This window comes from Rhopilema esculentum, chromosome 8 (assembly GCF_057945365.1).
Source record: "Rhopilema esculentum isolate cy_ngs chromosome 8, ASM5794536v1, whole genome shotgun sequence".
Lineage (NCBI taxonomy): Eukaryota > Metazoa > Cnidaria > Scyphozoa > Rhizostomeae > Rhizostomatidae > Rhopilema > Rhopilema esculentum.
This window is the reverse complement of record NC_142822.1, coordinates 1,862,618-1,888,549: the sequence shown is the minus strand read 5'-3', so window position 1 is coordinate 1,888,549 and position 25,932 is coordinate 1,862,618. Positions and strand designations below refer to the sequence as shown.

The 25,932-nt window shown below is 37.9% G+C and overlaps 1 protein-coding gene across 1 annotated transcript in view; it reads left to right on the top strand.

Annotated features, from left to right (window-relative positions):
* The window catches only part of LOC135695076 (protein patched homolog 1), a 33,513-nt gene extending 11,792 nt beyond the window's left edge, over positions 1-21,721 (top strand). Inside the window, exons 6-25 of the mRNA XM_065214031.2 lie at positions 224-347; positions 3,461-3,553; positions 3,917-4,038; positions 4,812-4,959; positions 5,374-5,511; positions 6,343-6,501; positions 6,939-7,163; positions 7,556-7,674; positions 7,811-8,180; positions 8,916-9,152; positions 9,721-9,796; positions 12,858-13,003; positions 13,824-13,934; positions 15,030-15,096; positions 16,335-16,432; positions 16,857-17,048; positions 17,817-17,954; positions 18,387-18,529; positions 19,071-19,170; positions 19,749-21,721. Of these exons, the coding sequence (XP_065070103.1) occupies positions 224-347; positions 3,461-3,553; positions 3,917-4,038; positions 4,812-4,959; positions 5,374-5,511; positions 6,343-6,501; positions 6,939-7,163; positions 7,556-7,674; positions 7,811-8,180; positions 8,916-9,152; positions 9,721-9,796; positions 12,858-13,003; positions 13,824-13,934; positions 15,030-15,096; positions 16,335-16,432; positions 16,857-17,048; positions 17,817-17,954; positions 18,387-18,529; positions 19,071-19,170; positions 19,749-20,405 (3,463 nt within the window). The 3' untranslated portion in view covers positions 20,406-21,721. The remainder of the gene's footprint in view (positions 1-223; positions 348-3,460; positions 3,554-3,916; positions 4,039-4,811; positions 4,960-5,373; positions 5,512-6,342; positions 6,502-6,938; positions 7,164-7,555; positions 7,675-7,810; positions 8,181-8,915; positions 9,153-9,720; positions 9,797-12,857; positions 13,004-13,823; positions 13,935-15,029; positions 15,097-16,334; positions 16,433-16,856; positions 17,049-17,816; positions 17,955-18,386; positions 18,530-19,070; positions 19,171-19,748) is intronic.
* Positions 21,722-25,932: the final 4,211 nt, after the last annotated feature.

The following is a 25,932-nucleotide window of genomic DNA, read 5'->3' as shown; positions in this document are numbered from 1 at the left end:
ATCGGTACTAGGGACAGCTTGTCATTGATAAGGTTTCCCCGAACGCTTTCTTTGGAAAGGTCTGGACCAAATGCCTTCCCAACAACTAATGATAGTCTCAATGCATTAAACAGCTTTTCGGCAAGGCTTGAAGATTTCGTGTCTACATTTAACTGATTTTATTCATTCATTCATTCATTTATTCATTTATTCATTATTCCTATGATTTTATATTCATTCTTAGTGTCCTTGGTATCGACCGCAAAGAGACTTGGGAAACATTGGATCCATATGGTATTATAGATGAACTTGTTCGAGCAAATGTGTCTGGTATACCAGAGGTCGAGTTGAAAAAATTATTTGCAAAGGTGTGTATACAAAGATACGTTCTTTCACTGCAGATGAAACATTAATTTAATCATCTGTGTAACCTTTTTATTGATTCCAAATGCCGAATATGAGATGATTTTCATTTTATGTTAATATTATCCATTTTATAACTGTATATACAATTTTTTCTCTCGCTTAAAAATTCTACCATTTAGGGCAGGGTCCTCTAACTTTTAGATCGTTGATTACTTCATTATCGTGAGCGTTTTTATTTTTCGTCAACCCACAGGGATTCACAAAAAACAATATTGATAATAATGATAATATAGTTCTGCAGTTTCCATTTCCAATTCTCGCACCTCTGGATAGTTCCATCAAGCTCCAGGGATCGTTATTAACCACTTTTAAGGCCCTTTGTATCTGACTCTCCAAGATCTATTAGCAAATGCTTTTGGCGCAAATTTTAGATATTTCTTTAATTCTTTTTAAGTTGAGTTTGTTATTTGAGATTAGCACGTTTTTGTTAATTTTTTTGAGGAAAACAAAATTCTAACAAAGCAGCTCTAATTCTAACGTGTGTTTGTCAGCGAAATAGGATAGACCGTAGAGATATCGACAAAAATTTTTAACATAAGAGAAAAATTGGCGACCAAGGAAAGAAACATTGTGACAGCGGGTAGTGTTGACAGGATCATAAAAGCCAATGACCTCGTTTCTTGGTTTTGAGTCTCTCGGGTGGTCTGTCTGAATGAAAACCTAAAGGTTAATCTATTTTAGAACGTAGCATATGTTGCTTTATCAGGAAACGATGTATATCTTAGGCCTTGTTGAAACGAAAGCAAAGGACCTTTTGTTCGTACCTTCAGAAACTATGGCGGCTAAACGTTCATAGACCGCGAAGAAGGCAAACGAGAGCAAAAGAAATTGTTTGACTACGCCCAGATCCTGCCTTATTTGTTTTCTAAGAAAGGATTTTGGAATTCACGGAAATTGTACGGAGAATTGATTCCCAATTGTCTGGACTTGATGGTTTTTCGTAAATTAATAGTACTTGTTTTTGCGAAAATTTTATGGTTGTCATCAACAGTGTTTTCCGTGATCCCATAATGCTTGGATTAGTGGCTTGTATGGTGTAGTATCACATTACCTGTGTGATATGACATCATTCCTTCATGTTTGCATTATTTTCAACTCTCACTGTCGCAGTGTTTTAAACCAGATACAGGGTCAGCGTTTTGGGGATGATATCTACAAAATCAGTTAGCGTGGATGATATCTAAACTTATCCAGGTAGAACTGTCAGTCACGTGCATAGAACAATGTAAATAAAGCTTGGGCAGGCAAGGCATGCAGATCAAGGAAGAAGCAGAATACCCGTTATATACTTTGTGGCATTTAGTAAAATGAATCAACCCTGCATAAATCTTATATCGCGTCTTAATGCCACGACTAGCTGAAAACTTTAAAGTAAAATCAAGCCACTTGCTGCTCTATCCGGAACCCCCTGTAACTGTAGCCCTGTTAAAATGTGAAGAAATTCCAGGTTAGCAGCTCATAAATCATAGTTTAGAAAGCTATGGCGAAAAAAAGACGTTTTTAAATTCCTTTTTGGAACTTCAATTCAGCCTAAGAATAGGATTCACTAGCAATTTTGCCGTAAGCGTTTACGATAATGTCTTCATGCTAAAAAAAGTCACTGGTAGCAAGGACTGAAAGCATGAATTTCTTGTATGTTCCAAAGGCGGGGTCCTGAGAACAGAGCTGTCTATATCATGACGGAGGACCATGGCTGATTCATTGTTAGTTCCTATTACACAACGCGCTTTTTAATGAGAACACTTGGCTCCAATTTCAGCCTGACGTTTCTTATTTTGTTTCTTATCTCCCAATGGAATTTTCTGTGTATTGTCGTGTCCAGACACAATCTATGCATGATAAAGTAATTAATACTTTTTTCTTATCGCCCCCTTTTTGCTATTCTTTCAATTTTTGCTGGTATTTTATTTTTTTGAATTTTGTTGAATTTCAGCGAAAACAAGTGTTTTTTGTTGTTCGCGTTTTTGGTCAAATCTCAGCCTGATGCGAGGGGCAATTCACTGTTATGAGATTTCCCCGAAATAAAAGGATTTCCAAAGAATTTCAGATAAAACAGTAGGATTTCCACCAAAGATGTACGAAATTTTTATGGAGTGAATTGCTCCTCAGCCTGATTCTATAAGTTTATATAAGGTTTTTTTAATAGGAGACAAATGTTTAGACCATCGCGGCTCGATTTGCACAAAAGAATAAAAGCAACAAAAGAATAGATTATGAAAACAGAATAATTACGAGAAAATGCGTTTTTGAAAGTTTTCTAATGTGTTTACAACACGAAACTGATTTATTAGCTAATGTCATGCTAAATTGTGATATAGTGGCAACATCACTGTGCCACTCTAGAAATGTCATGCAAAAATGGTATTTAGTGAATCAGAACATTCAACTCCGCCAAAAATTATTTTGTTCCTAAAATGAAGAGAATTTACCTTTACACTAACCCTAAGAAGAATGTGTCTTGCATGGAAAAGGTTTGGTTCAAAATGAGTCCTCTCTGACACAACAAAGGTTTGGTTCAAGATAAGTCCTCTCTGGCACAACAATGGTCAACGCGTTTCTGCCACTAGGACGAGTCCAGGTCGTCAGTAACCACCTAATCATCGTGGATTTTGAAATGCAAATAAGAAAGATGACTCGCTTTTGCCTCTTGGTAACCTGAAAAGAAACTGTTACCTGAGGGGTTTGACTTTTTATTGCAAGCACGTTGACTGGAAACGAACAGTTGATAATCCACGTCTGGTCTGGCAGGGTTGTTTTGAATCTAGGGGTAATTTCCACTCCGCTAGAAATCACGTTTCTCTGTGAGATTATTGCCCCTTGCTATGGTAAGATGTTATACCTTGAGATGCAAAATCGAAGGACCCGTAATTTTGGCAGACCTTTTACTGTGTTTGAGACAGAACAGTTGCTGCATTCCCAGACAAATCATAGCAAATGAATAGCTGTCTTGAAATGCAGAAACTAAAACCGCCATTGCTGACATCCAACAGCTAACCTTAGCACAAAAGTGATTTATTATGACATCAATTTCACACTCCACTTGTCTATTTTGCAGACTGGAATTGAGTCAGGATATCTGAAGAAGCCTTGTCTTGATCCACAAAGCCCCAAATGCCCAGCAACATCCGTTAATTACAGATCACGACAGGTACCTCTTCTCTAGATAACATTGCTATAACTTACTGTTTGATATTGGGAGGGGAGGGGGGGGGGCATTGCACGATGATATAGAAAAGTAAGCATTGTCAAACGTTATGCATAGTTTATCAAAGAAAATTATTCGGGGAAGGGTAACAGTAGTTCCAGGCCTCTTTGCTAAACAAAACTTAGTATATTTTGGTTAGATTTGCTTGGTGTAAGAATCAAATGAAATAAAACTTGCATGATAAGTGTGGACAAAGTCTTATGATGTTATAAGAAACAGCTTTATTTTGAAATTAGCTTTCAAATTTTTAGTCAACATGAGCTCAATTAGGATATTTATTAATACAATGATCAATTTTGTTTCCAGCCTCCTGACATTGGAGAGATTTTGACTGGTGGTTGTCGTGGTTATGCAACCAAGCTGATGAACTGGCCAGAAGAGTTGCTTGTAGGAGGACGTAAGATGAACAAATCCCAGATTTTGAGGAGGTAGGTTTAGAAATTATTGAGCGATGAAGTATTCTTATTCTTTGCAAACCCACCATAGAAGTGAAGGATGTAACAGTGTAATTAAAAAAGCACTGCTTAAACTACAATTTACTTTACCAAGAAACAAGCATTGTTCCATGATTATGTTTCACCCTTTTCAAATATATCTAGAATAATAGATAGGATTTTACAGTCCCTTGTTCACAAAAGCAAAAGGAGCCAGTAAAGAGACTCTAGGTACTCACATTCTTTGTAGAAAAAAGACATTTGATAAGAAAATCTATATTGAAACTCGAACATTTAGAAAGCTTCTTGGTAGCTCTTAACTTTTTAATGCTTCTAAACATTAAAAATCTTCAGAATTGCAGCTTTTCACCGTTTTTAAATACGCAAAGAAACGTAGCTTTTTTTATTGGGCAAGCAAGGTCAGATTGTCTTACCAGTTAAGTGTTATGGAATCTATCTACATCAAGACAAAGAGTCCCACCTTGCATAGGCAGAAATAGTTCGTCTGCCTTCTTTGGACTTTTCAACTTCGTGAGTGTTTTAGCCATTGCTGATTGGTCCAAAAAGGAGCCAGGCAAATGAGTCATTCATTATTCAATGTAACGGTATTAAGCTGTACGATAAAGGATAAAGTATTAAGCTGTGTGATATGTTTTCGCCCCTCCTGTCACCTTCACGATTGTTAAGTGACCGTTGAAGGTGTATCTTGAAGTTTATTACTTATAGTAATAACTGCCTTTATAATAACTGCCTTGATTTATTTGCAGTGGCAAAGGCTTGCAGTCAGTTTTGATGCTGGAAAGTGCAAACGATTTGTATTCTTCTCAAATAACCGACAAAGGAATGTCCATTCCACAATGGTCTGTTGAAAAGGCAGATCAAGTCATTAAAGCCTGGCAAAGAGAGTTCACTAGGGTAGTCTATCAATTGTTCACCTTTTCCTCTTCAGATTCCCAAGCATTTGATTCATCAGCATATATTATCAACCTTCTTTTAAATTTTATGAATTATTTGCTCCTCTGAAAGTATTCCCTGTTTTCTAGAGCTTTTCCAAGCAGATGCTTTCTGTAGTTATAAAACCGCTTTATAGGGCCTTTTGTTCACCCTTGCCTAGTTAATCAATATATCAGAGGCTTCCCACAACTCTGAAGAAATAGATGATGCTATAAAGAATTCTCATTTTAACTTCTTATCGTTTAAATTGCACATGCTCGATCTGTTTTATCATCACTCGTGTGCATTTGTGAGACCACTTGACACTAGACGCCTTCCATTACTTGTGACCAAACATTTCTCATATATGTCTTCATATCATATATTCTGTTACAGCTTGTCAATAAAAATGGCTTCAAAAACTCGTCCTTGACCACAGACATCATGGCCTACTCACCAACGTCATTTTACGATCTTATCAAAAAGTTCTCACAGCCAGACCTCACGAAGATTATCACTGGCTACCTTGTTATGGTAAGAACTAGTGTTTTTAAAGCATTCAGTTGTAATTTGATCGTATTTGTGATTATGCGTTATTGCTGCTTGATTTGATAGTTGATTTTCCTTCTTATGGGAATTTTGGTCCAGTTTTCAGCATTTTACCTGTCAGTGCCCAAAGTGTCCATCCTTTTCTGGCCAATCAACCATACTTTGCAAGACGTTCCAACTTGCCAAAAATCTGTTCCCTTGAGAATTTTTGTTCTTGGATGCCTTAAACAACAACTAAAACATTGGATTCCTCAATCCGCCAAACATTTAGTTTAAAACCCGTTTTGTGCAAAAGACTATCATGGTGTCATGCGTCGGATAATCTGTAGATCCCAGTCGTTGCTCCGCCTAGCAGTTATAGGATCTTTTTAGATTGAAATAAAAGCTGCTGTTGTGTAAGCAGAAGTTCGTTTTTGCAATTTTACTCCAGTGGTGCAAGTTGCACGGATTGGGCAACTTTAACAGTCATATGCTCACGTTCTGATTGGCCTATTCGATCCAAAACTCAGTCTATATATTTCCGATCTTTTTCAACCCCATTTTAAAATTTTGCACTACCAAGAAGTTTATTGCTATTATCACTATGTATATGTATTGCTTTCATTTCATGTTGCAATCTGTAATTAACGTTTTTGTTACTTTCGCAATTACGAAATATATCGCCATTGCCATTTCGACGCATCTCGATCTTTTCATACTGAATGACTTGCGCATTATGTTTAAACTTTTGTCCCATTGTAAATTATTTATGCAATGTCGTTTTGATGAAGTAACAAACCCACGTGCTGTTGATGATTGTCAGTTTCTTCTCAATAGCTGGCGTATGCTTTCATCACATTAAAACGATGGTCAAATGCAGTGTATTCGTATGGAGCTGTTGGTGTGGTTGGTGTTATCCTAGTGTCATCTTCTGTTGCAGCAGCGATGGGGTTGTCATCGCTTTTAAAAGTTAGCTTCAATGCTGCATCGACTCAGGTTTGTCAAACATCTACAATTAAACCACGTAGTAATTGTCCGTTGTCCGGAGCTGTCCGTTGTCCGGAAGTGTCCATTGTCCGAAAGTTACTATCAAATACTTTGATCACAAAGAAGTAATCTTGTTATGAACTTGTTTGTCCGCTTTTTGGGGGAGTCCGTTGTTGGGAGGTGTTTATTAATAGTTATCTAACTTTGTGTCATTTTCAGCTACTTTTTGTATACGCATATTTCTTTTGATTGGTTTTAGAGTGTTTTTGATGTTTAAATATTCGGAGTCTCCTTCACTGTTAGTCAATGTAAGACAGGGTACATGGGGAGATAGAATACTGATCATAAACCTTTTGTAATGATGCAGCATAATGCTTCATTCGCTGATACACGTCCTAATGTTTTGTACTGATGGTATCTTCAGGTTTTTCTTTGTCTTTTTATAGGTTTTGCCATTCCTTGCCCTTGGCTTGGGTGTGGATGATATGTTTCTAGTCGCTCGCACATACGTTTCAATCTGCGAAGCAAAAGAGTTTGAGGAGCATGAAATTGTTGGGGAAACACTGAGGAACTGTGGTCTAAGCGTTACTCTGACGTCATTCACAAATGTCTGCGCCTTTTTTATGGCTTCACTAATACCGGTTCCAGCCCTGCAAGCTTTTTCCAGGCAGGTATGTATGCAAATAGACTATTTACTTGATCATTCCCTGGCATATATAAATCATCAACGTTTTTATTATGGCTTGTTTCTCAACACCCAGCATATCAAAGGCCCTTCGCCCTCATAACTCCCTCACCTCATAGTTTATCCTTTTTATTGATTGCACCTTCTTTGCAATTTCCCGTATTAAAAACCACTACCTAAATTTGATCACCACAAAGCACTTAATCTTCTTTTTTGCGCTTAGAACTAGGGAATCTCCCCTCTAGGAATCTAAAAGACTGAGCAATATATGATAAACTTAACTCAATATAAAAGTTGTCACCACTTTATCTGTGTTGTCAATAACTTAAGTGAAACTTATCCTGTGTGACCTTATTAAGACAAGACTTTCTTTTGCAGGCCTCACTGATTGTTGCAGTCAATTGGGTTACAATTATGTTTCTTTTTACGTCAACTCTTGGATTCGATGTGAAGCGGGTCCAGTCAGAGAAATATGATCTGTTTTGCTGTTCTGGGAGGTATTTTCTTAGATGAGGACTACATTCTGCCTTTCGCTGATAACAGTTGGTTTCTTTATAGATCACTGATTTGTTTTTCCCGACGCTTTAGTTGTCACGAGAGACTCATCTCTATGCATATCTTTCTTATTTGCAGAGAAGTCCGCACTCCCCCGATGCCTACTATTCGGAGTAGTAACATTCTGCAAGATATTGCCTTTCTAAATCTGGAAGGACTGCCTGGGGCTTCATCAATATATGCTGGCGCTTCATTGAATGCTCTTGTCGCTGGACAGCAGCAGCAACAACAACAGGGAAGAGGCAGGGGTAATAGAGGTGCACATCGAAGTACACGTGATGGAAGGCACTCCCAGAACCGACAATCAGAACAGGAATCACAAACAGAAGCATCACGGCAAGATACAGTTGAAAAACGATTTACTTTGCAGAACGTCGTTCAACACATATCGCTGTCGTATTTTGCTGAGAATTATTTTGGCCCATTTCTGCAGCATATGACAACCAAGGTCAGTATGGGTTCCTCCATGGTGGTCTTAATTCCTTCGCATCCTTGCCAATGTTTCTCAATACTGGGCTTTGTAGAATGCAGGGTTGATGTTATTCTCAAGAGGTTCTCTAGGATAGCAACCCTTTTCCCTTTTTGGATTATTTGTCTCATCTATTTGGTGATTGATTTGGATCTTTGAAAGGTCGCCCTCGTCAACTTTCAGTTCATTTTTTTACTTTTTGCACCACGTTTGTCCTTGGAAGACAGTTCCTATCGCTGCCTTATATATTTGCTGTGTTATCATTTTATCAGACAGTGGTGAAATTAACGGTCGCTTTTTTTAATGAAATTGCATACTGCCTTCCTATGGACCAGTCCGTTCTTCGGATATTTATGAGACGAAGAAAACCGGGATGAATTTCACACAAAGCTCAGTAAAGAATTGTGCAATCCTTGATGTTTTTTCCGTATCTGCTAAAAGATATCCCTATATTCAAAGAGACATTATAAAGGCAGTGCCGGCACAGCAGGAGGGAGCTGGGGGCTATGGCCCCCAGTTTTTGCCAAAAGTATCAGCCAAGCCGCTTTTTATTCGGTTTTAGGCCCTCCGCGGCTATTCTCAACGCTCCGCGTTGCCTGATATAAGCGTTAATGTATACATAGTTACTGAAGCTTTCAGAAGCAGCCTTTCCAATGTTTTCAAACAGTGTCCCCTTTTTCTGTAGTTTTTGATTCATCTATTTGTTTATTGCAGATATTTGTCATATTCATGCTGGCGATATTTCTTGGTGTTTGCGCCTACGGAGCATTTCAAGTAAAAGACGGACTAAGTGTTGCGGAAATGATCCCACGTCACAACGTCGAGTATTCCTTCGTAACTGCAAGGTTCCAATACTTCTCGTTTTACCAGATGCACATCGTCACGAAAGAGAGTTTTGACTATGCAAATAATCAGCAAATGCTGTATAGTTTCCATCGTTCATTTGCCAAAGTATGTAACCTTTTCTATCAACTACTTTGGTTTCCCCTGCCCGCCAAAAACCTCCTATGTCTATACTAAGCTCTACTCAAAATCAGGTAGTGAGATAAATATTCATAATATCATGCTCATTTGTGCGATAATATTGGATAGCACTGTGATTGATGTCAGTCTAAAACAAGTATTCTAAGAGCATCGTGGATGGGGTTGTCTGCAAAACATTTTTTTGGAAATTTGCCTCCTATACTGTCATTCTCCCCTTCCTATATCGCTCTTCTGGCTACGGCTTTGAACATTCTTACATTTTTCATGCTACAAGACATTCATATGCATTACTTGCTCGCTCCTTTAAGTTTTTTCCTTGAATACGTCGATAAAGTTAGTTACTGATTCTAAAATGTTATGTCCAATTTTCCAGGAGGTCCATCAATTGATACCTGAAAGTTTCAAAACTAATGATTATCTGAGCAGCTCTGCTGAATGAGATTGGAGTCGACTCTAATTAACTTTTAGAATCCATGTTACTAGTTAAAGTACGAAGTTTCTTGTTGTAATTTGGCACTACACTTTCTCCATACAGATTGATGAAGTGGTGAGAGATTCAAACGGAAATTTACCGAAGTTTTGGTTGATGCACTTCAGGGACTGGTTGATAGGTAAGATTTTAAACAATGCCTTCCTTTTATGTATAAATTCCCTTACCCCCTCCCATTGGGCTTCTATTGTATCATTTAGCAGTAATTCATAGAATGAACCAAAAAACCTCTTGTCCCACCTGGATGACGTTATTCGCCAAGTAGTCTGCGGGTTTGCGATAGTTTAATTTGGAAATTTGTATGACAGTTTAGAGGTTCTTGTTGTTATATGTAACTGAGAATGCCACGAAACTCTGTTGCCACCAACATGAAATCAAAAGGTCTTGGTTTCTAGATCAAAAAGGACCTCTGACTACACCCTAAATTTTATCACTGCGTGCTTGAAAGCAGTACTGGATACACAGATTGAATAAGAAAAGAACCTTTTAAAACTGATTCTAGTGTCCCCGGAGTTGTCTTATAATCGAATGAGGTGTCTCAATACTTTTCTCAGTAAGAAGAGATTTTCGGACTAAATTGTTTGTCAGTTGTTACAAGGTGACCCTGTAAGAAGGAGTTATCTTTAAATGGATGTCTATTGATGGAGGTCTCCCGACATACCCGATATAATATAGTTTTATGCCAGCATGGAGAGTATGACAGTTCTCGATGAGAACTCTTGCGTGCACATACACGTCAAGCGCCTTTACCGCGTGCACACCTGCTTTTATTAACCATATGACGTGCAAAAAGAAAGCTTTCATAATAGTTCTACAGTAAATTCGGTGTGCAATTTCAAATTCTGGCATGCGGCACTACACTGACCTCGTGCGTGCATCTGCTATAGTATGCAGACTGGGTTGTATGAATGTTGAATACCGAGAAGCGATTTTGATTGGCAGACCGTAGTCCTTTATACCTACGAATACGCCTGTTTTCCAATACAATCACAGCGAGTGAAAGCCGTGCCAGCCCTTCTCAAAATTAGTTTTCATATTGCTTGGTTTAGTTTGTATAACCAATACTCCAGTGCGGTTGACAGTGAGCCGAGTTGGCGTCAGGTCCAAAGCTTCACAATGCAGAAGAATCCTTGCGGTCCCGCAGTAGGCTGGAGTTAGTTCTATATTTCCTTCCGCTCTCTCCACCTCTTTATGAATGGGCAGTTGGCAGTAAAACGTCCCCTGCTCAATACTATGGACCCACGATCCTGCAATCTGTACACCGAGAAATGCGACGTCAGAATAAAAGGCCTTTGATTTCCAAGACGTTTTTCCAAAGCTACGGTCATTCATACAAATCAAACATATATGTTTCTGGTCATGTCTCTGGTTTAAAGTTTCAGCTCTCCCGGAAACCGCGAAAACGTCCAAACTAATCTTTTGTTACCGCTCTTTCATAAGGTGTATTAGTTCCATCCGAACATAATATTTATCAGGACTTAAGGTAGTTCTACCAAGCAGGGCGACTCCCTAATTAGAGCTGGGCGTCCTGGCCTAAGACTTACCTATACTTACCACTGGCGAACTGTGAACCCCTAAATTGTACTTAAGCAGCCAATCACTGAAGTAAATCCCCGACAAGGAACATAGCTTCGTCTCAATACTGAAAATTTTACGAACACAGCACCTAAAATAGACAGTTACAGGTTTTGCAACAAGGCCAGTCATATCCTTGATTTTCCTGTGCATTAACATTAGAGGAGGAGAAGGATCAAAAGGAGGTGGAGGCAAGGTTAATGCTATCGCCTTAGACACCTCGGTAGGTTAGTGACAGGATTTGCCACTTGTTGGCTACTATAGTGGACAGTAGACGCCTATTGGAGACCACGAGGACTGTTCGCCATTTCAGTAGCAAACTGGAAATCTTCACGGATTAATTTTATAAGATAATTCTAATGACAAATGTTCATCAACGGATTCTGTCGTCTACATTTCTTAATCCAAGATTAACAAAGAGTAAATCATGGGCTAAGGTCTTTCTAAAACTCCATTATTACAGTGTGGCTAACAATGTGCTTGGATTTGCCAGCATGTCATCAGATAAGACAGGACTACATTGTTGGTCAACGATTTCAGTACAAGGCACACCATTTTTAAACGTTGTACCAAAAAGACCCTTTGTTGAGACCTGGCATAAACATTTGAGGATGGAAGATTCCTCTCGTTCCCTGGGTGTAAGCCGAGCTTTATGATGTCACAATAAGCATAGCGAAATTTGACCGAAACTAACCATGTCGCTGTTATTCTCATATTCAGCAAATCTCTAATAAAAAGGAAAAAAGCGATTTTTGACTACTTCATTGTTTCAAAAACATGAAAAACAACGATAAAAGCAAACCAGTGTTTATATGATGTGGTAACAGCGAGAGGGTGCATTTTGCAGTTAACCACTCAAAAACCCTAGGGCAGGGAGCTAGACACGCATTTCAGGTCATTTCCCATCATGCCCTGTACTTCAACGTGTTGCAATGCAGACTTGTCTCACTTGTGCTAAAAAAACTTAGTAACTTAGTTGTACCTAGTAAAAATGTCGGTTGTGCATGATTTGCGGTTTTTGCCATTTTGATCAATTTGAGGTTTACTTTGGCGTTTTATTGGAATTACCTCAAAACTCGTACTTTTGGTAAAAAGTAATTAAATGCTCATAAAGAAAATCCTGCTAAAATAAACGAGGTCTTTTAATAATATAATCTAAGTGTCTACAATAATTTTATAAGTCCCCCTTATATAAACCCCCGTTCGAAAAAGCCCCCATCCAAAAAATATCATTAATAAATAAGCCCCCAGGGGGCTAATTCGAGGATTTACGATTTGTTGAAATGATTACGACTATGATTTGATAACCAACACAATGAAAACACATTTATATAATTAAGTACTTTCGACTTATTTTCATCTGAAACTAGCATGTTCTTAAATTGTTCTTATTTTTGGCAAATTCTTACCTCGGTTTTCTTATAAAAGAATTTCCAGTCCCTGCTGGTCCGATGGGAACCTCTAAAACTCCTATCCCAGTAATTGTTTTTCCATTGTTTCAGCTTTTCCGTGCTATTTTAGTCTAGCTGTGTATGATATAATACCCCAGCGTTATCAACTTAATAATGACAGCTCTCAATGTTCATATCTTTTCTATTCCCAAACAGGGTTACAAAATGCCTTCGATGCTGAATGGAAAGAGAATCGTCTGAATCGAGATGGATGGGCGGTCAATGCTTCACGGGAGGCTATACTTGGGTACAAATTGATCGGGCTCTCATGCAATTCAGCCAATCAAAGGAATTTGTCACGGGTGAGTGCTTGCGTTATTGTAGTACCTACCTATAGCATACAGCACCCCTTTAGATATCCTTCGGGAACCTTGTTTTAAGGAATGGATAGTTCTGAAATAGATCTTTGGAAGTTAACCCTCTCTAACATCACATTTCCAAATGATTATTTTTAGAATCAGTCGAATGGGCTCAATTGGGTTACAAAGCTAAAGCATTTATCGACATTTGTTTCAAATGGAGTTGGTGCCATTTTGTGGTGTATATATGACAGGCCCTGTAAATTTAGCCGTTTTGCAGTCCAAACTGATATGTATCTGAGCTTTCTGTACAGGCTTAAGTGAAAATAAAACGAATGAACACATTCTTTTTCATGAATGGCCCGACAATCAATTCAAGCATTACCACTAAAATCAAACAGTGATTTATTTCGCTGAAGTTAACCAACTTGCTGTTTCCTTCTTTTCTTTATCTGTCATCTTTCACTGTCATCTGTCGCTGTCACAATCGTGTCTAATCGTGAAACCCGTAGTAGCAACTTAGAACCGTCCTGTTCTTTACATCAAGAACATGTACAGTTCTGCCTATACGGCATGGTGCAATTAATGACCGACAAGAGAAGCAGTAATCCTCATTATGCAAGCATGAATTCGTTTCTGGTATTCGTTAAATACATTTAATACAAACTCCACGTAACTACTGTTTCGGGCTGATGCTTGAATTACCAATATAGTTTTGACTTTCTCGAACAATCAGACTTTCTCGTGCGTGTTAAACAGTGTAATTTAATGAAATACATTTTTTATTTTTCGAGGCTTTCTCATATATCGTACTTATTTTCAGATACCGCATGGTAGGATGGTCAATGCAAATGGAATAATCTACCCGAAATGTTTTTATCACTATCTGACTTCTTGGTTTAACGAAGACAGCATGGTAGATTGGATGTCTCATGTATGTCCATTGCCCTGGAAATTTTTTTATGAATTTTTGAAGAGACGATTCACAAACTCACCGTTAGAATAATGGCCAGGGAAATCGTCGAAGTTTCAAAGGACTATCAGAATGATTGCGTATTGGCGTTTAACACCCAAATGATATACTATGGTTTCAATAGAAAATTAGTTTTCAAACTCACTCACTCTAGATCCTTGGCACTTGATTTAAATATAGATAACATTCTCACGAGATATGAATTGCTGGCATTAAACAGTGATGAAGAATGAAAAGCTCTCACACATTAAGAACATTTTAAGAGGATTTTACATATAGGGCAGGAACACCAAGCCACTGTATGCCTTTTCACACTGGTTTCCTTACTTGACCCTTGAATATGGAGACCTACGGAAATGATTTAACTACAGTAGCCAATAAATAGATCGAAGTGTAATTACTAGGTCATTGAGAGTGAAATATGGTACGGGTCACTGAGAAATATCCAAGGGGCAAGATATTAATAGCAATGTCTCTACCATTGATCCCGTTATCCTATGAGGTGCACCATCAACGCAGACCACGTAGTTTATTACTGGTGGTCCAATGAACGTGGTTCTCTATCGATGCTTCATAAACATGCATTATTGGGTCAAGTTTGCCAAATTCTTTGTCAATGTATCGATTACAATTGCTCAGTATTCTGTTGTGGTGTGCAGCAGAGCAGCCACAGGCGTCTTCACAAACCAGGGTTCCCAAAAATTGAATCCACTGTATTTAGGTGTATTACTAGGACCTGTGGTTGGTTTGGCTCATATCCATACTCTGGCCCCACAAAGAGTTCTATGAATTTTGTATGCAACGCCGGCAGAAGATCTAAACCAATTTAATTAATTTGTCATTGGTTTTTAAGTTGGAGGCCTTTATTTGTTCTGTAACATTTTAATCTGCCAGCTTTCTCGCCATGAGCACTGCCCTACAGCTCTCATTTAAGCCCGTGCTCTTAAGTTACCTTTGAGTAATAAAGCGAATTGTGTATATTACGAATTAATATGTTACACGAACGGCTCTTCAAATAGACAGTCTTAAACAAGTATTTGCTATCTTTTATTCTAGGGCCACCTGAAGCCCACCCCGCCAGATGGGTACAGATCTTATAGACAAACTACTCTGTCATCTTCGAGTAAGTGAATATAGTCGTATGCCTCATTATTATTATTATTATTATTAATACTTTGATTTAAAGTTGGCTGTTCGAAATAGCTAAAAATAAAAGCTAATTAAGGCCAACTATTTACAAAAGATGTATACAAAGGAAATACATAATAATTACAAAAATCCTAAACCATATATAAAAGTTTTGCAAATCCTACAGTTGCAATGTTTGCATTTTGTTTTCTTAAGATGTTTTTTAAAAACAGTCAAAGTGACTAAAGTTTTCACTTCTATAGGTAATTTTGCCCATATTCTTTGACCCATAAACCTTACGGTGTCTGTACGATAGCATGTGGTTCTCACTTTGGTAGGTTTAAATTGCTCGAGCTTCTTAGTTGATACGGCATTGCCTTTTCCTCAAAAATTTCCATCATAAACGAGGGATTCAAGTGATTCCTTGTTTTGTAAATTTCAACCATGAGCAACTGTAGGTTCTTCTGATGTATAGATACCGAAATATCAAATATCTTATAAAAGGGTTCTTAACTTAGTGTCGCGAGCTATTGGGCGAACAACTTCTTTTTTGCATTTCAGATAGCAGGGCAAAAGTTAGCCTACAATGTTACCCGAGAGATCACATCCCCAGGATAATAGCATATTTACCGGAATAGAACATCCCCAACAGCTTTACATGTTTTATATTACTTAACTGTGGCTTTTAACTTTAAACATTTGTAGTCTCTTTATATAGACTCCGTAATCTCAAACGCTAAGTTATTTTCTTAGCATTGACCTTTATTATGTATACATTCTTAGGAATTCTGGATCTCTTTCTCTTGAAAAGGAGGCTTAAAGAGACCAATCAGATACTAACGTGGCTTAAGCCATCTGTCATCAATTATTGGCCAATTTTTCAATTTGTTTTGTAAACATGTGTCAACCGGCGGCCTTTCGGTATAAAAACAGCGTCAGATGTTGATTCATTAGTGATTCTTTTGAAATAAGAAATTATTGGCCAATCAGTTTTCATGTGAGTGGCATCACGCTTGTTAATTGGCCAATAGTTGATTGGCAAATGTTAATTGGCCAATAGTTGATTGGCAAATAGTTGATCGGCCAATAGTTGATTGATAAATGGTTTAGGTCATTCTTGCATCTGTCGATTAAGGATATTTGATATAAACGATAATAACCATTTATATATTATATTGATGACAAAGAAATTTTTATTGATCATGTGATCATGTGCAATATTTTCATCCATAGGCCTCTTTGTACCGAAGGCAAATCCACTGAAATTAACTTTGATGCCATTTTACTTGAATGATATCAGAACAACTGAAGATTTCTTCAGAATAATAAAGGTATGGCATCTGACCGGCAAATTGGTGCATATGTGAACACATTTTTTTTGTCTCAAAACTTATTTTAACCAATGTTAGCAGATCAATTTGAGATGTTCGAGGCACTTGTAAATAAGAGGCTGTGCGTATAATTCCAGAGACCAGTAAGAAGATACACTCTGTGGTTTATTCTATGATCGATTACTTTTCACTTTATTCTCAGTTTCTTTGAAATAGCTTTGCTGGAACACGAAAGTCGTTGTATTTCTTAATATTTTAGGGTATTTATTAAAAGTAGAAGGTAATTGTCAAGGATAGAAGATTTTGATCACTGAATAGAAGCGTTTGTCCAATTTCGACGTCTCTTACTTTGAAATTTTCATTATTAGGAGTTTTCACTGCATCAGGAGCTGCTAGATCTAAAACTGCACGTTTATCATTCCAGGTCGTCCGAAAACACTGCCAAGAGTTTGCAGATAAAGGCCTCCCAAACTTCCCAACTGGGATGCCGTTTGTATACTGGGAACAATACATCTATCTGCATGGTTATCTCTGGTTGGCTGTTGGCATTGTACTTGCGTCAACACTGATAGTCCTAGCGATCGCGTTGATGAACCTATGGGCGGCACTTCTATTGGTACGTACACTTATATTGAAAATCGTTGAGCTGATGTAGTAAGTCAAAAATTGCAGATGTATGCTACATGTTTATGAATTTTTTAGTGACATAGGCCTATAACTATTAATTAAAGTCGCGATTCATCGCGTACTGTACGCCCAAGGCCTATTAAGGTACATACAGTATATCTGACAATTGAGGATGATCTGATAAAACCTTGAGTGTGATCTGCTAACATGGATCGTCTACATACCACTTTACTACGGGGCCCTCCCAGAGTTTTTGGGGAACAAGGGTAACTGTCGTATTTTTAAAAGGGACTATGGGGTACGTTGTATTTCTCACGACAGGGTCAAAGGGAGCTTTTTGACAAAATCTGGTGATGTTTTTAAGGAAAATTTAAAATCAATTATTGGGAACAGGGGAGATTTTTAGAAATGTTTTAGGGAGCATAGGGATAAAGACCCCCTGGAGGCTCATCCTAATTTACCAAATTATTCAAGCATTAAATAGAATCTCTGCCAGATAGCTCAATTTTCAAGGGAGCTGTGTGGATTACTTTGAGATGTTAACGCATGTAGAATGACTATTGTGGATCAGGCTTGATATTTGTTGCCTAAATTGTTAGCAAATGCTAATGTTGGAAGAAGCAAGTAATCATTCTGATTTAATATAACTGGCTATTGTCCTGGAGGTACGCGGCTCTTAAAAACTAAGATGATTTGTCTCACCACCTTAAGATTATCGCTTTAAGTGCGAGTACTGATGTATTTTTCCGTATCACAGGTTGCAGTTTTGGTAATGAACACATTTGAGCTGTACGGAGTCATGGGCCTGCTGTCACTCAAACTAAGTGCTGTTCCAGCCATAACCTTGATAATGTCAGTTGGGGTTGGTGTAGAGTTTACAGTACATATTTGCTTAGTAAGTCAAGTTTACTTTTACATTTACAGATGTGATATTTATTACATACATTATAAAGGCTGCTAACATTTTTCTATAATATTTTATATATCATAACATAGCAAAGTATCGAAGTCAACGTTAGGTATAAACTCCCGATCTTAGTTGTTAGCTTTATTGTTTAAAATAAAACAATATGACTGTAAATGTAACGGGTCGTAATAATCGGCTCAAGATTCTGTTTGACTAGGTCAAGCCAGTACCAGGAAAACTCTTTTTGCGAATTCAAGAGTGATTTTAATTTTGCATTTTATCCTATTTTTTCTCTCCCTAAAGACAAAAAATATCCTTGGATGTCCCAGCTTGAATATCAAAGCGTTTCTGTTTTTTATTCAAAACAAAATACTGTCTTCACAGTAAATCGTGTTCACAATAAATATTCTTTTCCTGTAGGCCTTTCTTAACTCCAAAGGCGACAGAAACGAGAGAACACAAAAAACATTAAATAAAATGTTTGCTCCTGTTTTCGATGGAGCTGTGTCTACGCTTATCGGTGTCATAGTCCTTGCTGGATCAGAATTCGAGTTTGTTGTGAGGTTTGTCAAATTTTGATTGCCTTTCTATTACAACGAAAAAACTTTTTAGCGCAAATAAACATCAAGTAACACTTTGCGTGCACTCAAATTGCAAGCAAATGTATCATATTCTTCATGTTTACGATTCAAAACACTAAATCATTAAAAAAGATCCCACTTTTGTAATATTATGAAATTCCTCCAATCCCACACGGGTTTGTGTTACTCAAAGTATTCCTTCATTACTGGAAGATGTGCGTAAACTCTGAGGAAGCGTGCGTTAGCTTTTCCAAACAATGTTTAGTCATAATCCTTTGGTCTGTTTTCACGCTTTCGTAGTGGGATTGGGCCAGTGTTATCTTTGGTTGTTCATACTCTAGACCTGCATTATTAGCCTGTGTAGGTTTATCATTAAACCGAAAATTTCAGTCCCAGCCGAAATATCCTCTGGTTGATTGTTCAGATTAACAATTGTGCCAGTTATTTTGCTTCATTATCTCTACAGAGTCTTCAATATAAAGTACTTATTTTTTTCTGAAATATTTGATAAATGATTTTTCAGGTATTTTTTTCACCTCATCTTGGCAATGATAGTAATCGGCCTTGCAAATGGTTTGGTGCTGTTACCAGTTTTGCTGTCCTTTGTTGGCCCTTGCTGTGAGGTAGGGTATTTTTACAATACACCTCATAGAGTTCATGTATATAGTATATAAATATAAAGTTTGAAATGTTTTAGAATATTGGTAGAGAATTTAAATGTTATGCAACTCTGTGGAGAACGGATTCTGAGAGCCTTGTTTGATACTCGTACCCTCTCTGGTGAGAAGTAAAGATTGGCATATCGACAAAAGTAATTCTAAATACAAATCAATGTGAAACACAATCCAAGTTGCAATGTAGCCTTAAATGAAAAGATTTTGATTGTTTTCCATGCTATTTCTTTAGACATCATTTTTTCTAGTCCTTTCCTGTCTATTTTCACCTAGCTTCTCTTATTATTTAACCACAATCATAATTCCAGATGCCAGTGTAGATTTTTTCACAAATTTTCTTCCAAATTGTTCTAGATTTTTTTGAAACTGTTTTTCCTGCCCTCCAATATTTCCCTTCAATTAATGTTAACAGTATTCTCCACTCTCCCCCTTTCCAATAACTGCCATGCAACATTGCTATACAAGTCTGTGTTGAATCCTTGCAGAAAGCTCAAATACTTCATGGTCGCACTGTTTCGTCATTACAGGTAACACATCGCACTGTGCAGCCGTCAAGATTTAACGACGATTTAGAAGCAAACGGCAGAGAATCGTCAATATCGCGATCTAGAGGAAGCGGTGATATCGAGCTTTCAACTTTAGGTGGGCAGCCTGTGTTTTTGTCTGCCAAGAGCAAGCAGCATGGTACCCAGGCTACCTCGAGAGGCTGGCACAAGAACACTAACAGTCCGTCTGCAGGGCGGTCAAATAATCGTACAGGAAAAAGCAAGCAGAGATACCGCAATCCATTCGGAGCATCCCGTAGGTGCAAGTACCAACACAAAAACTGTGTATACGACCACCGGTTAAGAAAATGTAGGGAACAGCTAACACCGGTAGCGGAGGTATCTACCCCGGACAGTAGTAGCAGGGGCCCTTCGTCGTCTGCCAGTACGAACTCTAAGAGATCGAGACCGGGCACGCCAATCACGGTACCGGGCTCGGCAAAACGAGTAGAGAGTCCGGATTATTATGGTGATCATGATGACTGTTATATTGATAACGATGGCCTACCTGGTTTCATCCCGGAGTCAGAAAATAATGTGACGACATTAAAAGCTACTGCAATGGTTACCTTAGAATTGACGTCGTCGTCAAATTCACAGCCTTATCGAGTTACGAGAGTGCACACGCAGGCAGAATGAGTAGCCAATCTTTTGTTTTCCAAGCTCCAGCTGAAAATTCAATGAAAGATTTTTAACTTGCTTAATTAACAACTGTATAAAAATGCGCGAAAATTTTAAGTTGATTCGTCATTTGCGAGAAATGTATACAGAAATTTAAGTTCCATCTAGGCTATTGAATATTTAAAGAAGAATTTTATTTGGCGAACAGTTTACAGTTTTAGGTGAATGGGTTATTATAATTATATCATATTCTTTTTGAGAATGCGAAGTAGAAAAGCAAGATTTTTAAATTTGTTTAAACGCCGTAATATATAACATATATGATAAATCAGTATATACGAATTTTAAATTATAACTTTGTTATGTTTGTGGATTAAGTTTTATCAGTACGTTGGGTTAAATTTTTGTTTATTGTATTTTCAATGTTTTTCGAAAGTCCCTGAAATTTTCAAAATATTTCAGAATATCCTTTTAAACCGAAAACCTGTTTGGTTATGTTTCACCCCACGGTATTCCCCATATATAGAAAGGCAATGTAAACCAGCATCAGTGAAAGGAATCGACCTCTCAAATCCCTTATTCCTCTACCCACCGTTCTTCTACCCACCCTTCTTCTACCCACCCCTCTTCTTGCCATCCATTTCAAACCTACCCTTCTGTTACCCTCCCATTAACTCCTAACCCGTCTCTTACCCACCCTTCTCCAACCTACCCCTCCCCCAACCACTTCTCTCCTGACCACACCTTCTCCCACCCCTCTCCTACCAACCCTTCTCCTCCCCACCCCTCTCCTACCAACCCTTCTCCTACCAACCCTTCTCCTACCCCCCTCTGCAATCGTAAGATAGCCCCATGAAAATCCTTCTGAATAATCGCTTGACGATTTCTCTCAAACACCCAGCAGCAGCTTATTCTGCCAAAATCGTTATGAACTCTGTATTTTAAAGAGGAACTTGCAGAGTCAAAAAAGTCTTCAACCTTCCTCAAACCCAGACTGGGTTTAGGCTGATTGCTTTAATCTAATTGGCCTAACACGTTGGACTTCGACCGTATGACCGGAATCTGTTTGACGGTGAAAATTATAAGTCAGAACATTGCATGGAGTAGATAATATTTTAATTTTTGTATCATCAATAACCATGAAAATAAAGGAGATTATATCCTGCGTTATTTTATCATCACCATACACTTGCCATATCATTCCAAAGATGTAATTATTTTTGCGCAAGATATACATTATTATATAAGTATAAATATATATGCGTTGTATTTATTCTGTAAACACTCTCACCTCTGTACAAATGCATTGCTTTTGTATGAATCATCTGTACGTATTCTTTTGTCATTCTGTTGAGCCTGCCGTACTGCCAAACCTGTTGTTGGATCTCTAGCATTGATGTCCAGTGAACTCGTGTGCGAAGGAACAATGAAGAGGCTGCACTTCCTATGGTTCTTTTTCATACGTCGTGCAATTGCTTTAGCAGAAGTGCTTTGTTTTTTTGCAGCTTCTTAACCTATCCAATAGTCATCTAGATGTTTTACTGAAATTGACATGACAAGGCATTGTCCCAAGGGTATCATTCCTACCAAGACTGCCTCCAACTACCTTTGGGAATATCAAATAGGTGATGTTCTTTATTCCCCAAGGCTGCAGACAGAAATGAGTTCTGCTCCCCACGGCGCACGATGTCCTTCAGGGTTTATTTAGGTGTATATCGCGCATTATAGGGAACTCTTTTAACAGATTCAGAAGACTCACCTTAGATTTAAATACCTTATACCCAGACAGAAATCATTATACCCAGAGTTCTTGATTTATCACACCAAGTTAGTCAGAGGCGCAGGAATTGGTTGGCTTTTCAGAGATGTCAAAGCAGCAATGTTGAAGAAAATACTTCGCAAAACCTGCACTTTAGAAGACATCAGCCCCCATCTTCTATTCCCCCTCAATTGCACCTTTTTCCTATCCACATACGGGCTCCCAGTTTGTCAGCACCATATGGCATAAGAGGAGTAAAATAGCTGTTATGTAGAAACCGGGAAGTGGCAACAGGTCAGGGCAGGAGGACTTAACAATTTTGAAAAAAGCTCTCTTCTAAGAAAAAGTTAAAGGAAGATATAGGAGTTATTTCATGGATGACAAAATAGTCAATGACATCACGAAATTTAAGAGAGAAAGATTCTTTATCTGAAGGTGCACTAGTGTACCATAATATGCGAGCCAATGGTGTGAACTTTCTCAGTACTTTTTAGCACTCGACCTTACCTGATTAAATTAACTTAAGCCGTACCTTGAAGATTTATTTATCAGGTTCAAATTCTTGCATCGACTTCGAAATTTTCACAATTTTGCTGTATTGATTTTCTTAAGCTCTGTTCAGCAGACGTGTAAAGCAATGGTGCAACAAGTGGTTTTTGCCCCCTTTGGGACTTCAAATATACATCCCTTTCTATTGACCACATTTTTTGTAGCTTCAATGGCCCCTATTTCTATCAAATTTTACTTGAGACCCCAGGGGCACTCCCAGGCTTTCTGCTCTGTTTTGGTTCCCCTGGTGTCAAGTAAACATTTTACGTACACGGCTATATCTTGGTCTCACCCTTGCCACCAATGTTAACAGATCGATTCACAAGATAGAAAGTTTTAGTGGAAAAAATAAAATTTCTTGCATCGAAGCATAATTGACATTCTATCTATTATGATCGAAGTCAGTGTTTCATTAGAATTAGAATAATCGACAATAATTAGGCACAAACAGACCAATTCTGGGTTAGGATACAAAACAATGTACTTCATTCTGCCAAAAAGAGGTTTTTCAGCTTGCTTCCCACAGGAACTACCAAGTGTGGATATTGACGAGCACACCAAACGTAAATGGCATCAATGCTTCTTTTGTAAAGTTGAGTAAGATGCAGAGAGTTGCTAGCTTCTTTGTGGCCAAGTTTTATAACATCGATATGGAATGTTAGGGCATGCTTCACAGAAAGAGAACTAAGAAATGATGGTGACAGTGCTTCCATCCCTCAAAATTTATAACTTTGTGTGAGGGATATGCTGTACCAGTGTGAGGGATATGCTGTAACAAATAGAGGTCATCAGATGTACTATTTAAGTCAAAGTACTTTAAGATTTTTGCTCGGACACACATTTTGCTTCCGTAAGTATAATGTAGAATAAACGTAAAACTCGATTTTCCATGAAATGAAGCTACATTGAGGTGTTCAGATTTATTAATGCTTAGCTGTTCAGATTCGCAGAGCATGTGGCCGATTAACTTACAGAGACTTTTGGAGAGGTAGATGTCCTCTTTAGCTTGAGTCCTGTTTGGCAGCATTTGGGGGGGGGCAAATCCCCCTTTCCCGAAACTCTCACCGCCCCTGATTCTGTGGCTTGTGAAACATGGTGATCTAATTTCGATAAATTTTCTATCTTAGATATAAAAAGCAATTCTCCAGATATCCTGAAAGAAAATCAAGTAGAAAGCAAAGTTTATCAAATCTCGTGTCCTGAAATCGGTTTGTTTGCAGTGAGATGTGATGTGGAAAGCAATGGAGAGGGGTTGGACCGTTTTTCAGAGACGGGTTGATGACAGTGTCAATTTCAACCTTGACTAGAATGAGCATAAACATGGTTTTGGAAACCTGGATGGCAATTTCTGGCTCGGTCTTGACCAAATACATGGCTTGGCAGCTCCAGGAAAACATGCTATACTTCGTGTCGATATAAAGCGTTCGAATGTCCCAAATTTGCTGAATACATCACATTTGAAGATGACGACGAAGCAAATGGATACAGACTTAGCATTGCAGGGTACAGTGGAACTGTAGGAGTAGGTAAGGTGGTGGGCATACTAGCGCAGTTGGCGCTGCGAAGGAAGTTGCTGCGAGGCAGACTGCGGATGATGTTGCTGCGTAGCAGGATGGTAAGCCTGCGTATGAGGTTCCTGCGAAGGAGACTGCGGATGAGGATGTCACTGCGGAGGAGGGTGTCGTGTAGGATGATGAGATATTTTTCGAGATTTGAAAATGATATGAAAATGAAAATGAAAATGAAATTCGAAATATGTAGCGTTTGTGAATATGATATGCCCCACAAGAAATGTTAATAATGGAGGAATCTGATTGGTTTGTTTGAATTGGCGGGCTTCGCATGAAAATGTAAATTATTGAATAGTCTGATTGGTTGAATATTGGAATTCATAATTCGAAATTCGAAATATGTAGCGTTGGTGAATATGATATGCCCCACAAGAAATGTTAATAATGGAGGAATCTGATTGGTTTCCAATATTAGAACTCGAGCACGTATACAACGCTTTAAAAGACTGAAACACAAGCAACAGGTCCCTTTTCGCAGTTATCAAATTTCACGAAGGACGCATTTTTTTCTCAGCAAATATAACAGGTGATTTTTTTTTACTTTCAACACTATTTCATTAAATAAAGATGTTTTAGATGCTTATACTTGTTTTTAATTAATTACTTATTGTTTAAAGCTGATTTTTTAATTACATGCGATAGCTTTAAGTGCTTGTATTTTTAAGGCATTTTTTTTAAAATTGTTGCCCACCTGAAGTGAAATAGGCTGGTCTCCACGACTCGACACTTTGAAGTAAGGTATAGGGGTGTCGAGAGACGTCGCTTCAGGTACCTTAGGTTATTGTGTTGGTGTGCTTACAATCCCCCGTTCAATGCTTAGTACCGACCTTAGTCTATTGACTTTGTACACATGAGTATTGAATAGTCATCTTGATGAGGTCTAAAGATGTGCACGGGGAGCGTTTGCTACATTAACCAATAATTAGGAACAATTAGATTTTTCATTTCCTGATTTATTCCAAAGCATATAACAATTAAATAAATACAACTACATCAAATTTTTAGATGCATTATTCCGACATGTACCAAGTCTATATGAATAATAGGCGGATCTGATTGGTTTGTTTGAATTGGCGGGCTTCACATGAAAATATTAATTATTGAATAGTCTGATTGGTTGAATATTGGAATTCATAATTCGAAATTCGAAATATGTAGCGTTTGTGAATATGATGTGCCCCACAAGAAATGTTAATAATGGAGGAATCTGATTGGTTTGTTTGAATTGGCGGGCTTCGCATGAAAATGTAAATTATTGAATAGTCTGATTGGTTAAATATTGGAATTCATAATTCGAAATTCGAAATATGTAGCGTTTGTGAATATGATATGCCCCACAAGAAATGTTAATAATGGAGGAATCTGATTGGTTTGTTTGAATTGGCGGGCTTCGCATGAAAATGTAAATTATTGAATAGTCTGATTGGTTGAATATTGGAATTCATAATTCGAAATTCGAAATATGTAGCGTTTGTGAATATGATGTGCCCCACAAGAAATGTTAATAATGGAGGAATCTGATTGGTTTGTTTGAATTGGCGGGCTTCGCATGAAAATGTAAATTATTGAATAGTCTGATTCGTTGAATATTGGAATTCATAATTCGAAATTCGAAATATGTAGCGTTTGTGAATATGATATGCCCCACAAGAAATGTTAATAATGG